Genomic DNA, 15978 nt, shown 5'->3' on the forward strand with positions numbered 1-15978 from the left:
CTGGCCCAGGCTCTCTTAATATCCTGAACAATCAGCCAGCAACACACACATATGCTTGGGCGTGGACACATATTGGCCTATTGTGATGACACATAGAGATTTTCACGTCAATTTTTCACACGGTAAAAAAAAATAATCACGGACACATGTGAAATTTCACATGGATTTATTTTTTGCACATTCCCCAGTTGCTGCAAATTTCACCACATTTTTGGGGGGGGGGTTATGGTTGGACACAGCAGCCTTTTAACCCCATATGGGCCTTGCTGGCAGGTTTCCCCCACAGCTCCCTCTGCTGGGATCTCTTGATTGTGCCAAAACTGACTGTGAAGTTCTAATTATGCCCACATGTTTGCTATTGTTGTTGTGACATTGATTGCCATTGCCTTGCACGCTGAAGAAGGGCTCATACCCCAACCATTCGTGCAGCAATAAAAATATGTCAATCTACCGGAGTGGTGTCCTATTTCTGTTCTTTGGACCATATACGAGGATCCAGCACCCGATTTAAGTTTATATAAGCTGGAGTCAGGCACGTTATTCAGCTTTTCTTGCAGGCAGATGCCATTTTGTTCTCATGACAGAAGGGATCTCACTGTTCCCATGCTTTGGGACAGCGGTTAGGAGCCAAAGTGTTGATTTTTCTGTTTTGGATGTTGTTGTCTGTCAGAGTAACTTTTTATTTATTTTTTTAAAGTGGGATAAGAATTAGGACATTTGGTCAAATCCACCTCCTCGGGAGCAATCAAAAATATCCACTGTATTTCATTTGCCTCCCGCCGTGTTCCACAAGACCTTCTCCCCTCGGCTGTGATTCTCCCTCGGTCACCCTACTGGAGCTCCAGTTCAGGGGCCCCACACAGCTCCCCGTCATCCCAGGGAAGGCAGCTCGTCCTGGGGTGACTTTCTCTCAGAGGCGACTGAAGGATCCTGGAGCTCTACAGGAGCCAAAAATCACAGAGCTGGAGTAGACTCAAAGAAAAAGATGAAAGAAGAGAAAGACAGCTCTGAGGGGCCCTTCTGTCTCTTTCCTTCTCCTCCTCCCTCTGCCCCTCTCTTCTTTTTCTCTTTCTCTGTTTCTTCCCTCTGCTTCCGCCCTTCAATAACAACTTTTCTTTTAATCAGTTTTTGTTTGTGAAGAAGTTGTACTAATTAGGGAGGGAAATAAAAAGAAAATGAAAACAGAGGAAGAAAGGAGGAGAGGAACAAGAGGAAGAGCGTTCTCCTGTCTCTGAGGTGATATATTAGTGATCTGATCCATGCCAGACCTCTCATGAGTTGAATGAGTAGTGAGCTACAGAACCATGTCATTACCGCAGTATAAATAATACAGAACTCAAATATTCCAGTTTCAGACAGACGGTGTTCTGTATCCTAGGTTACGGAGAGTTCTTGCTGGTGGGCATATGTCAGTGCTCTTTACCCAATAGTCACATAGAAATGTCTAAATACAGTATTATACATTTTTATATCATAGTTGGAGTCATGCACTATTATGATGTAATTTGATACCATCCAGTTGTATTACTGTGTAATTGCCCCATCGAAGGTGTTAAGTGTTTAGATTGATATAGGCTTTTTGTTAGCCGGCTGCCTGCCTGTCCTCTAGGGTTTGTATTGATGTATTGACAGATGTACAGAGACCAGCCCAGTCCAGAGCAGACCAGACTAGCCATCTCACGGGTACACCATTAGAACACAAGGTCAGGCTTGAAATCACTTTGTTTTCACACTAATGTAGGCTTACAGTAGGGTGTCGCAAAGTGCATTACAGTTCAGTAAACTGATTGTGCAATGTAATGTAAAATGTCATGATCAGTGTGTACATTCAGCAATAAGTCGTCTGTGTGCCCTAAGACCCGCTGAGATCAAACCTATAGGTATTTTATCTGGGTACTAGCATATGTGTTGTGGTCTCAGGCAGGATACACATCATTCAAACATGGTTTACGGTTCATGTAAAATCTTTGTGTTACATCTTGTCCGCACCTGGTAGTGTAACGTAATGGGCTAACAAAGTATTGAGCATTAACGTAAAGGGCTAACACAGTGTGTAGCATTAACGTAATGGGCTAAGACAGTATGTAGCATTAACGTAATGGGCTAACACAGTATGTAGCATTAACGTAATGGGCTAACACAGTATGTAGCATTAACGTAATGGGCTAACACGGTATGTAGCATTAACATAACGGGCTAACACAGTATGTAGCATTAACGTAATGGGCTAACACAGTTTGTAGCATTAACGTAATGGGCTAACACAGTATGTAGCATTAATGAAATGGGCTAACACAGTATGTTTGCAATAATGTAATGGGCTAACACATTAACGTAATGGGTTAATTTAACACCATAAGAAGAGAGCTGCTGAGGAGAGGAGGAGGGTGATGGGAGAGTGATCAATGAAGTCATTACCTCTGTAGGACAAAGTTCAGTCACACAGCCTGGGGAGGGGTAACAACGGGTCATTAACACACACATGTAAAGCATTTCACTGTAAGTAAAATTTGATTTGATTTTGAAATACATTTGGATGGACACACACACACGCACGCACGCACACACACACACACACATGGTCCTGAATGGCTTGCTTTGTAGAGCAGGGCACTTGCACTGCCAAGGTTGTGGGTTCAATTCCTGTGGCCACCCATTATTTACACCTCAGCTCACCTTAGGTAAGAGAAGACATTGAGTGATCAGAGACCCATGCAGATAATGAAAGACAGAGTTTTGACTATAGAGGAGAAGGTGTCAGACAATAAGATGGAATATATAGAATGTAAAGATCTATGGCCTCATTCACGTTGTATCTGAGCAGTCCGTTGCACTGTGCCGGATGTCATTCATTTCAGTGGGGACTGTCCACAACGGTGGTAAGTGGTATCGCAGAGCCCCCTTGCGGTTGAAGGCTCCGTTGCGAAACGGGTGCAGCATACTTAGAATTTTTCCGAACTTTGCGTCATCATGAGTGCAGCCAGAGTCTGTCAACAGAACAGGAAGTTACCAAACCACAGATCAAGATGAAAATCTATGTTTTTTGTCAATGGCTTTATGGGATAGCTAGCTTGTAAACAATGGCCCATTCCTGTAAGGGAGTACTATTTTAATAGTAATGTTAAATAATACACATTGGCTGTTAAGCTAATTATAGGACTGTTGCCTCCCGTTTTAGTTTCTTGTGATGGTAATGCCGTTTGTTTTTGAGGATAATTATTAAGTAGAGGTCGCTAGCTACACTATCTTCAACCTAGCCTACCTTTTAGCTAGCTACAGTATCTTCAACCTAGCCTACCTTTTAGCTAGCTACAGTATCTTCAACCTAGCTTACCTTTTTAGCTAGCTACAGTAGCTAGCTAGCTGGTCTGTAAGCTAGCTTGAATTGCTAGAAAGTTTTTAAAAAACAAGTTGTGTAAAAATAAATTAAATGAGACATGTTTTATTATCACCTGAAACAATGTGTCTCTCCTGTTTTGAATGAAAAGGTCATATTTTGCAATCTTCCTAAATAAATGTGATCTCTGACGAGAGACTAGGCTCTCCTCCATATTGTTGTGTGTTGTGAAACCCTATGCTTTGCCTATGCTCTCCGTCCAGTAGCGGGATGCGATTGGGTGAAGATGACGTACGGCGTGATGAAATACGCCACATTGTGTAAGGGGCATACTGGTGACGTGTCCTACAAATGTAAACTTGTTACTGTAGTCATACTAGAAGCCACATCACCAGCAGATATGACTTGAAATGAAACAAATCTAACAACAGACCCCTTTGGAACTATTGAAGAGTATTTCGATTCATCTTTGAACATCAAGGAAAATAACATGAATTACATTCAAAGATCAATGAATAACTGTATAGGTACGACAAGGCGTGTATGGAATGCCGGGAAAACACTAGAATTCATTCTATGGTGGGGATATTGTGCGTCATCAGCATTGATGCAGTAAGTCTCAGTTGGCCTGTCAATAAGGTGTAGCATTTTAAATATTCAAACCAACAACAGCTACCCTCTTTAGGTTGGCCCTAAATACATGTTGTGTACTGGCCTCTTTCTCTACACACACACAGAGAGAGGTAGTCGAGTGGAGAAAGTTAGCCATAATGCTCAAATGATGGATACGCTATTGGATAACTAACAGCTAGGAAGGATAGGATGGAATGGAAATGGGTTGTAGATATTGATTCCTCACCTACTCTTGGATCAATAATTTTACACAATAATGAAAATAAGGGTGGTAAGATAGGGAGGAAATAAAAGAGGTGTCGTTGCAAATCAAGTCATGCGGCTATCATTGATCTGAAACACAGACTCCGGAGTGTGGCTTTAACTGTACTCTAACTACTTCATGTCTCACCACAGCGTGGTAGGGACAAACTGGCTCTACATTACTGCCTTTCAATAGCTATGGTATACCAGCCAGGAAAGAAATCACTAGTGAGAAGAACATTATAATCTGAGAGAATGCACATTCAGTGCCCTAGTTTTACCTGTTAAACTCGGAGATGTTTTGAATGTGCAGCAGCAGCACTATGAAAACCTCCCCACTAAAATATTTTCATTCCAGGACAGGCAGAGGTATCTCCCTCTGTCAGCTGAACAGACATTGAAATAACTGACATCTAAATCCCATAGCAAAACACACTGGCTCTCTGCCTCAGGCTGTGTTGCTTCCTAAACCAACTCTGTCCTCCACAGAGATAGAGAGAGAGAGAGAGAGAGAGAGTGACACTTTTGTTTATTATCTATTTCACTCGTTTGGCAATGTAAACATGTGTTTCCCATGCCAATAAATCACTTTGAGTTGAGAGAGAGAGAGAGAGAGAGAGAGAGAGAGAGAGAGAGAGAGAGAGATCTTCCTCTTGCGGCCACCCTCACCGGCTGAACACACGCACCCCTTGCACGAGGACGCCTGGCTGCCGCGCTTTCCATCCGCCGCATTCCAGAACAGTCCTCTGCTCCTCTAGCGCAAGACCAATCGAGCCGTGACATCAGTCTCGACCACATACACACAAGCGCGCGCGCGTGCACTCAAACACGCTGTATCCTATGTCGCTGGCGCTATGTTGTTAGTACATCATGTTGTTAGTACATAATATGCTTCTCAGTTGATGTGGAGGATTGCTGCTGATAACTTAAAAGTGTTATATTTGCTATTATAAGCCCTGAGTGCTGATTGGCTGACAGCCATTGTATATCAGACTTTATACCACGGGTAATCTCCACCGGCACAGCCAGAAGAGGACTGGCCACCCATCATAGCCTGGTTCCTCTCTAGGTTTCTTCCTAGGTTTTGGCCTTTCTAGGGAGTTTTTCCTAGCCAACGTGCTTCAACACCTGCATTGCTAGCTGTTTGGGGTTTTAGGCTGGGTTTCTGTACAGCACTTTGAGATATCAGCTGATGTACTAAGGGCTATATAAATAAATTTGATTTGGGTATGACAAAACATTTATTTTTACTGCTCTAATTACGTTGATAACCAGTTTATAATAGCAATAAGGCACCTGGGGGGTTTGTGGTATATGGCTAATGTAGCACGTCTAAGGGCTATATCCAGACACTCCGAGTTGCTTCGTGGAGAAGAACAGCCCTTAGCGGTGGTATATTGGCCATATACCACACCCCCTCGTGCCTTATTTATTAAATAGACTATTGGTGCAGAAATATTGTATAACACATCACACGTGTGAAGGTGACGGTGGAAACGAAGGCATCGTTTATATCACATGGGGAAAAAAATTCTTAAACTTCCCATAATAAACCTGTCGCCCAATCATCAAGTAGCTTTGGTTAGATACCAACACTTCCTCGCTTATCATTGGCCAATAGTTGACAATCGGATTCCAGCTGTTCCCCCTCCCTCCTGATACATTTGAGACGGACACATTTCTAGGCCAATAGAATAGTCGAATTAGATATAGTCCGTTTCTGGTTGGTGGATTGACGGTTAGGGAGGAGAAGTTGAATCCAATTCCAGCTGTGCGTGCGTTCTGAGGAGCGGATCTTGGTGTGGGCAGCCTCGCCGAACGAAAAGATTCAGGAGAAAGAGAGATATAGGGAGATACTTTTGTGTGGTTATGTCGGTAATAATGTGACGGAACCTTAAACACATCATTTCACACGCGCTGCACCCATACCCCGCGTGTACGCAAAGGATGCCTTATGGATGTGTTATTAGAGCGGAAATGTTAAGTACTGTATTTCAATTATGAAACACTTTTAGGCTGGGGTACATACAGGCGCTAAAGCACCTCATGTTTGGATGAATGGAATGAACACCTTTGGATACTAAAACCGAAGACGAAAACGAGGAGAAACCGAATTGTTTGTTGATAGTTTTTTTGTGTATTGATTTGAGTTGAGTTGTTTTGACTGAAGTGGGAAAGAAGGGTCAGAGGGAGAGGGAAGGAATAGGAGAGCAAACGGTGGAGATTCTGCTATAAACGCCAGACCAGGATTTGTGTCTGGAATCTGACCAGGATTTAGACAGAATTCCAAGATATTACAAAGGGAAAGGTTCTATGAAGAGACCGTGGAGTTCCGAGAGAGCTCGAGACTAAAAACCATGCCTGGCGCATGATGCCCATAAACCCGCTGTAGCGACCACCTGGAAACTATACAGCCCGCAAGACGCACGCACGTACCGACTCTTTTCCTCCCCTCCTGCTCGCTCTTCTCTCTTCCCTTCTTCCCCTCACGCGCGATTCGGGCTGCACTTTTGCCACGAGAATCCATCATGCGATGACTGAGCGCGCTTTGGGCACATCTACTGATTCTATTACAGGTAATACATCAACAATTACAACGATAAAAACGCCTGTTTTTGTTATTGGTTGTGTTATGTGGTTGGTTTACGCGATTCCAAAAGCAAACTAATTTCGTTTAATAATCCATTGATGTTGCTAAAACGCATGATTGAAGTTTGGAAAACAGGAATTTGAATAATTGTTCATTTCTTAAAGATGCAGTATGGCATGTGATACAGTGTGGAGAGAAAATACACGGGGACGGGAATCCCTCTATTCAAAATTACGAGGCACTGCAGCTCAGTTGGACCCCTATCTGTTGCCAAATGTTGTGAGAAATTTGGGTGGCATAGGATCATAAACAAGTGTTGATCGTTGTTAAAAACAAATACAGTAAGGTAGTGTCAAAATAACTACAGATTTTCGTTTAAAACTGACTTCTTGGGAGGTGAATGCATATTTGGGTGAAATCTAATAACGGATCCCGCTGCTCCCCACTATATTCTGCTCCAATATTTGGATTTAATTGTAAGCATATGTCTTGGAGTCCAGAAACCCTTATAAAGAATGTTATACAATCCTGGTATAAAATCTTAATAACGAGTTTTCGTTTTTCCCCAAATATCCTCTAATGTATTTGAAACTTATGCAACAAATATGAATTTATCCATCAACAATAAATATTGTCCTCCTAAATAGAATCATCCTACACACACTTTAATGATGCCTAAATATGTAGACAATTCGTTTTTTGTGTGCATAATCCTTCTGTCATTCTTAAACTATGTTTATGTTTTGCCCAAATGTATGGAAATAATTATGGACATATACAAGTCATTATGTTGAGCGTCTTTAGACAACGTTATAGTTGAATGTTTACGCATTTCTATGTTGGTTTACGCATTTCTACGTTGGTTTACGCATTTCTATGTTGGTTTACGCATTTCTACGTTGGTTTACGCATTTTTATGTTGGTTTACGCATTTCTATGTTGGTGATGTTTACATTTCCTCCACCCCTCCATCTCAGGGGGTGAATGATGGATGAGGATGGGGGAAATCTCCCCGGTGACCTCCGCGCCAGGGACACAGAGGGGCGCTCCTCTCTCCCCAGAACTTTCATACGGCTCAACGACCTGTCTGGGGCCGGAGGAGGAGGCGTGGAACGCGGCGAGGTGGAGCCAGTATCACCGGGACCTGATGGACTCTCTACATCCGGGGAGGAGGCCTCGGCAGGCGGGGATGACGAGCTGCCTCACCCCACCCTGGCTCCCGTCGTGTTTTTCTACCTGAAACAAACCACCCCTCCGAGGAGCTGGTGTCTGAAGATGGTCTGCAACCCATATCCTTTTACTTAGAAATAATAGCTGTCAGTTCACTCATGTGTGCTCTGCTTGGATCATGGGATCATCTCTTATATATCCATACCCACACACACATCTGTGAAGGTAAGATGCACCTGCTTTTGGTTATGCGCTCATCCAATCCTCTCAGATCTACGTAAGTGCCTTGGGTTTAAGTCTTGAGGTTGATTTGGGATTCAGAGTATCTGGGAAGGTCTACAAGGCTTCATGGAGATCCATGTGAAAATTATGCCTCTTATAATCTCTCTGTCTGTTAATGTTATTGCTGGCAAAGAAGTCGGAGACATTTGCCCTTAGAAGCTTATTTTAGGTCAGATTGGTGAGTTTCAAGGATAGTAACTTCAACCTGGAGGTCGACGGACATCGGGTCTTAGTTCAGGGGCCAATCCATGGCTTGCACCTATCGATTTGTCCTGCTGGATATCTGGTGACCTCATGAAATTGAGGTCAGATATGACCAAATATGAATATTGCTCTGCAATATGGACAATATAGCATTGGCTGCAAGGCCTTATAAAGAACAGAGGCCATATATTGATTGCTGTGTCTCGAGGGGTTGCAGGCCTATACTTGTTCATTTCACATTTCAAATGATTTGCACCTGATTTATTTTATAATTTAGCATTTTTCCTGATTAGAATTGATTGATTAATCATAATTACAGGAGGCGGTGAACATCGATGGCCCTCCACACACACACACACACACACACACACACACACACACACACACACACACACACACACACACACACACACACACACCCGGTTTCATCAGAATTCAGTTCTGTAGGGCTGAGAGAGGTTATGTTCTAACTCATTTCTTCATACATACCTGTGTTGTTGTTTATTGACTGCTAGCTCTGTGTTGTGTCTCTGTGTCTGTAAATGTTACAGTAGTGGAGTCTAGTCCTTTATTAAATCATACTTGAGAGAGAAACCGGTTATCGATTCAAAAGAGCACAGACCCACATTGATTTAGTTCACCCCAGATAGAGGAGAGAAGAGATATAACTATCTTGGTGTGTGTGTCTGTTTGCATTATGGCATATATGTGGAGCATACCTAGACTTCCGTGGGTTTTTTGTGCTACAGTGGCGGTGTGTGTGTGTGTTGCGAGGTTGCAGTGTTTAGGTAGATGCTCTTGGAGCAGCAGCCCTCTGAAGGGGAAAGAATGCTGGTTTGGCATGTGTATGTGCTGGCTTACACACACTGTGATGTCTGCTGTGGACCAGTGTGTGTGTGTGTGTGTGTGTGTGTGTGTGTGTGTGTGTGTGTGTGTGTGTGTGTGAGTGAGTTGTAACACAACCCAATAGAATTGACTTATTTCACCTGATTATCCTCTCGATGACCTTTATCTCCTCACCTCCAGTGTTAGTGTTTCTCCCTCCCATCAAAACTCTCAATGAGATGCTCGTCTCTCACTTCCTCTGTCTGTCTGTCTGAGTCTGTTTCTCCGATGTGGTTCATATATGCAGACAGTATACTCCCACACACACTCTGGATCTGCCGCCCCCCCCCCCCCCTGCACTATCACAGAACCCTTCCTCTCTGCCGTCCGTCTCCCTCAGTCTCCCTCAGTCCTTATCAGCGGTATGCGTGGTCAGTGGGGTATTTCTCTGCTAGAGGTCACAGCCATTGCTCTCTCATGTCCATATCTGTAAATGCCAGCAGAGCTTCTCCTCTGTTCCCCTTCTACTCTGTATCAGAGGACCAGGGGCCTCCAGGGGCTTTAGGAGCCACAGGGAGGAACAAGACCCCCAGAGGGAGCTCATTACCAGGGCCCCAATTTGAGAAGTGAGACCCTCCATCGCTGGGTACTCCTTTGACACACAGCGCTCCGTAGAGAGACAGGCTGCTGAGGGCTACAGGCCCAGCACCCAGCCAAGAAAAAGGAAACAATCTGCAGGGAGACATTGACTGGCCAATCACTTCTGACCTCTAATGCTTTGATGTTGTGCTTGTGCTCTATGAGACACGACACATTCTTTGTTCACCAGGACCCCTGTTAACTGCAGTGACATTGACATTAGGGGGAACCTGTGCCGTACCAAACAAAGGGACAAGTGGTTGTGATGTGGCGGTAGGTAATTGAGGGGATGCTAAGTTGGCCTTTGGAGAAGTCGGAGAGGCCAAACAATGTGAGAATATACAGACCGAGCGTCAAGAGCGGGAACTGGCTGCCTGCTAAATCCCTGCTTAGAGAAACAGAGGGGGAGGGAGGGAGGAAAAGAGAGATGGAGAGCGAGAGAGCGGTAAAGAGAGAGATGGAGGGGGGAGAGAAGGAGAGAGAGAGAGATAGAGGGGCGGGGGGAAAGCAGAAGAGAGAGAGAGAGAAAGAGAGAGGGATGTCACTCCAATTATTTGACTTGCTGTGCTGCTATATGATGGCGATGTTTAACATGGTTGCAGTGTAGCCGAGACTTAAGTGTGTGTGTGTGTGTGTGTGTGTGTGTGTCCAGGGCTGGGTGGCTGTTATTTTGATGTATCTGCTCCATGTTTTGCCCTTTCTGTGTTTCTGTAGCGATTTAGGAAAAGGTCAGTGGTTGTGTAATACTTTATAATCTAACTGAGATCGATCTGTCTCTGTATCCCCCACAGAGCTTGTGTGTGTGTGTGTGTGTGTGCATGCGTGTGTGCTACTGAAGTCTCATCGCTGTTCAGGATTATGAGAGAAAACTCACATAGTGTACATACCACCACACCGGGGCACACTAGAGCCAAAACTCTCCCAAACAGGGTTAGGACTCAAGAGTGAGCTGATCCTAGATCAGTGTCTACGGGCAGGATCTACAGGCAGCCCCTGGTGTCCCCTGGCGGCCCCTGGCTATTGTATCCAGGGCCAGGCTGAGGTAATTAGAACTCCTGGACATTCACACTGGCATTTAGGCCTTAATGAAGGACCCCCAGGGTGTCTACATTGAGTGATGTGGGGCCCGGCGCGTTGCCAGTGTGAAATTCCCCCTCCTGGTTTTGCTAATGATGACTGCATGTGTTGGGGAGTGTGGGGAGAGAGGTCTCTGACACGCACGGACACACACACACACACACACACACACACACACACACACACACACACACACGACTCCCGTAGATGTCTCCTCTCTGTCGGACAGCAGGGTGGTGCCAAGGCCATCCTCTAAACATGGAGGAAAGGAGAGTGGGAACACATCCACATCCTCTCCCTCTCTGTCCTTCCTTGCTCTCTCTCACTTGCTCTCCGTCTCACAAACACCCCCCCCCCCCCTCTCCTTCACACACACTCTCTCTCTCCATCCTTCATCCTCCCTCCTCTTTCTCTTCCTCCCCCATCTCTCTCCCTCCGTGTCCACTACTGATTTAGTACCAGAGGGTTGTGTAGTCCAGTCTGCAGAGAGCGAGCGAGTGAGCTGACCAATGGCTCTCCTCTCCCTACCACTCTATCATTGTTTTGGCTGCGGTGAGAACTTAGCGCCTCACGCTAGCTCCCATGCTAATGATTTATCGCCAGTCAATGACGTTTCAGCAAGCTTGCTGCCTTCATCAGGGTTACTCTGTTATTGCACTGGTAGACTGATACGGGCCAGTATTGAAGGACACACAGTAATTGATTTGTTTTAGAGTCCCAACACTTTGGACGTTAGGTCTTAATCAATTATGGATGTTGATATGCTTTGTTTTTACGTCTCCCTTTGCTTCTTTTCTTTCCCTTTGAATCTCAACAGTTGTGTGTATTACGCTGCATTCGGAAAGTATTCAGACCCCTTGACTTTTTCCACATTTTATTATGTTACAGTCTTATTCTAAAATTGATTTTTTTTTTAATAATGGACTCATCAATTTACACACAATACCCCATAATGACAAAGCAGAAACATATATTTTTCTGCAAATGTATTAAAAATAAAAAACTTAAATATCACATTTACATGGATACAGACCCTTTACTCAGTACTTTGTTGAAGCACCTTTGGCAGCGATTACAGCCTCAAGTCTTCTTGGGTATGACGCTAGAAGCTTGGCACAACTGTATTCGGGGAGTATGTCCCATTCTTCTTTGCAGATCCTCTCAAGCTCTGTCAGGTTGGATAGGGAGCTGCACAGCTATTTTCAGGTCTCTCCAGAGCTGTTCGATCGGGTTCAAGTCCGGGCTCTGGCTGGGCCACTCAAGGACATTCAGGGACTTGTCCCGAAGCCATTCCTGTGTTGTCTTGGCTGTGTGCTTAGGGTCATTGTCCTGTTGGAAGGTGAACCTTTACCCCAGTCTGAGGTCCTGAGCGCTCTGGAGTAAGTTTTCATCAAGAAACTCTCTGTACTTTGCTCCGTTCATCCTGACTAGTCTCCCTGCCGCTGAAAAACATCCTTACAGCATGATGCTGCCACCACCATGCTTCACCATAGGGATGGTGCCAGGTTTCCTCCAGACTTGACGCTAGGCATTCAGTCCAAAGAGTTCCATTTTGGTTTCATCACACCAGAGAATTTTGTTTCACGTGGTCTGAGAGTCCTTTAGGTGCCTTTTGGCAAACTCTAAGCGGGCTGTTATGTGCCTTTTACTGAGGAATGGCTTCCATCTGGCCACTGGCATAAAGGGCTGATTGGTGGAATGCTGCAGAGATTGTTGTCCTTCTGGAAGGTTCTCCCATCTCCACACAGGAACTCTGAAGTTATTTCAGAGTGACCATCGGGTTCTTAGTCACTTCTCTGACCAAGGCTCTTCTCCCCCGAATGCTCAGTTTGGCCGGGCGGCCAGCTCTAGGAAGAGTCTTGGTGGTTCCAAACTTCTTCCTTGTAACAATGATGGAGGCCTCTGTGTTCTTGGGGATGTTCAATGCTGCAAACATCTTTTTGTACTCTTCCCCAGATCTGTGCCTCAATACAATTCTTTCTCTGAGCTCTACGGACAATTCCTTCGACCTCATGGCGTGTTTTTGCTCTTACATGCATTGTCAACTTTGGGACCTTATATAGACAGGTGTGGGCCTTTCCAAATCATATCCAATCAATTGAATTTACCACAGGTGTACTCCAATGAAGTTGTAGAAATATCTCAAGGATGATCAATGGAAACAGGATGCACCAGAGCCAAATGTGTAAGGTGTAAGGGATAATGTGTCTTTTTTTTGTGATACGTTTTTTTATTGTTGACAGTTGTTGCTTAAGTAACAGGAATATGCACAGCAAATAGACATAGTAACTTATGTATATGTTCGTAACATTCACAATGAATGTATTATTATTGAGATGCAGTGACATTGGTTCATAGAGGTCAATGACATCAGAGTGCTTATATATGCTAGTAGTATCAACATCGTTTCTTTATCTACTGATACATATATTATCCATTGACAGTAAAGTATATTATATGAATATGCACAAAAGGGGAAAAAAACGAAAGAAAGGTGTCTCGCGGCCCTAAAGGGAACTAAGCTAGCAAATGGAATTGTTTTAAGATGGTCATATCAAGGATCATTTAGCTTTTTGATTCAGAATTTTAGGAGCCTTTTAGCTATACAAATTATTTGTTGAAACATTGAATTTGGTTGTAATGCAATTGGCGCATATTGAACACATTGAACAGATTCATACATGGAAAAACACAAGGTCAAAAAATAAATACGTTTGTTTTAAAGTGTTTGTCCTGTATCTGAGAGATATGAGAAAGATTAGAACATTATTTGTATTTATTTTTAGCCCATATTTTACAAAAACATTTGGGCACTAAAATACTTCCATAGGTACTGATACCGGGCTACCTTCAGACGAGTTTTGTGAGGCTGGTGAGCGTCTTAGAGCAAAACAACAACACCATGCACGTGTTTGTGTCTCAGCTTTCCATAGTGGGGTCATATTGTATTGTATTTTGCATTGTATTATGTATGTGATAGGTGGTTGGGATACGACTGTGATATGCGTTCGTCTTGCCTGGGTATCTTAAGAGTAATGCACTGGCCGTTTTGTCGCGCTGGATGGGAGCATCTGCTGAATGACTAAATTGTGATGTTAATGTAGTGCTGTGTATGTTTACGTATTTTATTTGTTGTGTTGTTTCCTGTATGGACCCCAGGAAGAGTAGCCACTGCCTTGGCAGCAGCTATTTGGGGATCCTAATAAATAATAAAATAATACATATTTAGTGTGTAGCCCAAACTGTTCGGACACTACAGAAAGAAGTTGGCAGATCGGCGGTACTGGTTTCAGACGAGTCCTTTGATGCTTGTAGGGGTCGTAGAGCAACACGGAGAACATCATCGTACTCATACTTACTTGGCATAGGCAGGTTGTACTAGGCTCTGACCATCCTCCCCATTCTCCATCAAACTGTGCAAGTCGGATTGCTATACCATATGATGAGGTTAGCGGATACGTAAAATACCTATCCAGGCGTTGTTAGATCTGGCAGGAACTTGACCAGAACCTGGACAAACCTTGGATCAACAATCTATGGGAAGAAAGCCTAATAAATAACCCTCAGCAAAAATACATAAAACAGGCACAAAACCTCAATAAACAATGTTCTCATTATCACTTGGCGGACATTAACGATGATGAACATCATTTTAAGGCAGACTTATATACCTTTGAATTCTCATCACAGCAAAAAATATCCAGTAATGACATGTATGGGGCTATTTCCAAACCAAAACAGAAGAGTGGTGCGCTCGCACCTGTGCCCACCAATACTGGCACGCATTCGCGCAAGCTCTAGGACGCACAGTGGAGCACGTGACAAGCCGGTGCGGTGAGGAGCGGGAACACAAAACAATCAACGATATGAAAATGAAATTAGATGAAATAAAAGAAAACATCTACCACGTAAGTGTCTGAGAATGTTTGTGAGTTCCTAAACACCGCATCCACTCAGAGGATCAGACAGCAGACAAATGACATGAAAGAAACAAATGTTTGCTTGACAAAATAAACTGGCAATATTAAGCGAACTGAAAGCACGTAGCCTTTAACATGAAACAGAGCTGTAAAATGAACATCTGGGCTTTGGAAAACCCGCATTGGTGAATTCATAACTTGTTGGGGAAATGAAATACAGGATAGATAGATGAGCATGAAACTATTCCAAGGGACAAATGCACGTTGGGGATGGAGCGGTAAGAGGAACAGATAGAGGTAGTGTGTATGTATCCGATAAGTCTATAAAACAATGAAAGGTGAAGGGAACACTCAGCTAATCAGCAGAACATGTATTGTGCTCTTCTTCCTCTATTCCTCTTCTCCTCGAGTGAAACGCCTCGTGTTGGCTCGAGAGAGAGAGCGAAATAGAGTGTGAGAGGAGGAGATAGAGGAAAGAAAGGCCCCCAGTTGGAGAGTAGAGTGGCGTTTCAGAGAGCATTTTTAAGAGGTTAAAAATGAGGCCTGTACCAGTGGAGGCTGGTAGGAGGAGCTATAGGAGGACGGTTCATTGTAATGGCTGAAATGGAATGAAAGGAACAGAGTCAAACATGTGCTTTCTATATGTTTGATGTGTTCGATAGCGCTCCATTTATTCTATTCCAGCCATTACAATGAGCCCGTCCTCCTATAGCTCCTCCCACTCCACTGCCCTGTACCCAGCTACTTTATTTTCATATTTTCTCCCTCCTTTTCCTTTCCTCTCTCTTTTCTCTCTCGAAATTCGAGTCTTCCCCCTCTCTCTCCCGTTTCTCCCTCCGCCTCTCCCTACTCTCTCTGTTCCTCTGGAGAATTTCATGCGTCTTGAAATGCTTGATGCTTGAGTCTGATCATTGCTGAGAAATGCTATGCTTATCACAGGTGTGGGCGTGTCTGTGTGCAGTGTCAGAACTACAGTACAGGATGTATGTGTCATGTATATATGTAAGTATGGTAATGACAAACGCTCTTTCCATCCCTCCAGAGGGTTGCTACATGGC

General features: G+C 44.0%; 1 protein-coding gene across 1 annotated transcript in view; it reads left to right on the forward strand.

Moving 5' to 3' along the window:
- Window positions 1-7790: 7790 nt before the first annotated feature.
- Window positions 7791-15978, forward strand: part of LOC139376635 (calcium channel, voltage-dependent, T type, alpha 1G subunit) — a 319317-nt gene continuing 311129 nt past the window's right edge. Inside the window, exon 1 of the mRNA XM_071119441.1 lies at window positions 7791-8092. Coding sequence (XP_070975542.1) covers window positions 7791-8092 — 302 coding nt within the window. The remainder of the gene's footprint in view (window positions 8093-15978) is intronic.

Source organism: Oncorhynchus clarkii, chromosome 20, assembly GCF_045791955.1.
Source record: "Oncorhynchus clarkii lewisi isolate Uvic-CL-2024 chromosome 20, UVic_Ocla_1.0, whole genome shotgun sequence".
NCBI lineage: Eukaryota > Metazoa > Chordata > Actinopteri > Salmoniformes > Salmonidae > Oncorhynchus > Oncorhynchus clarkii.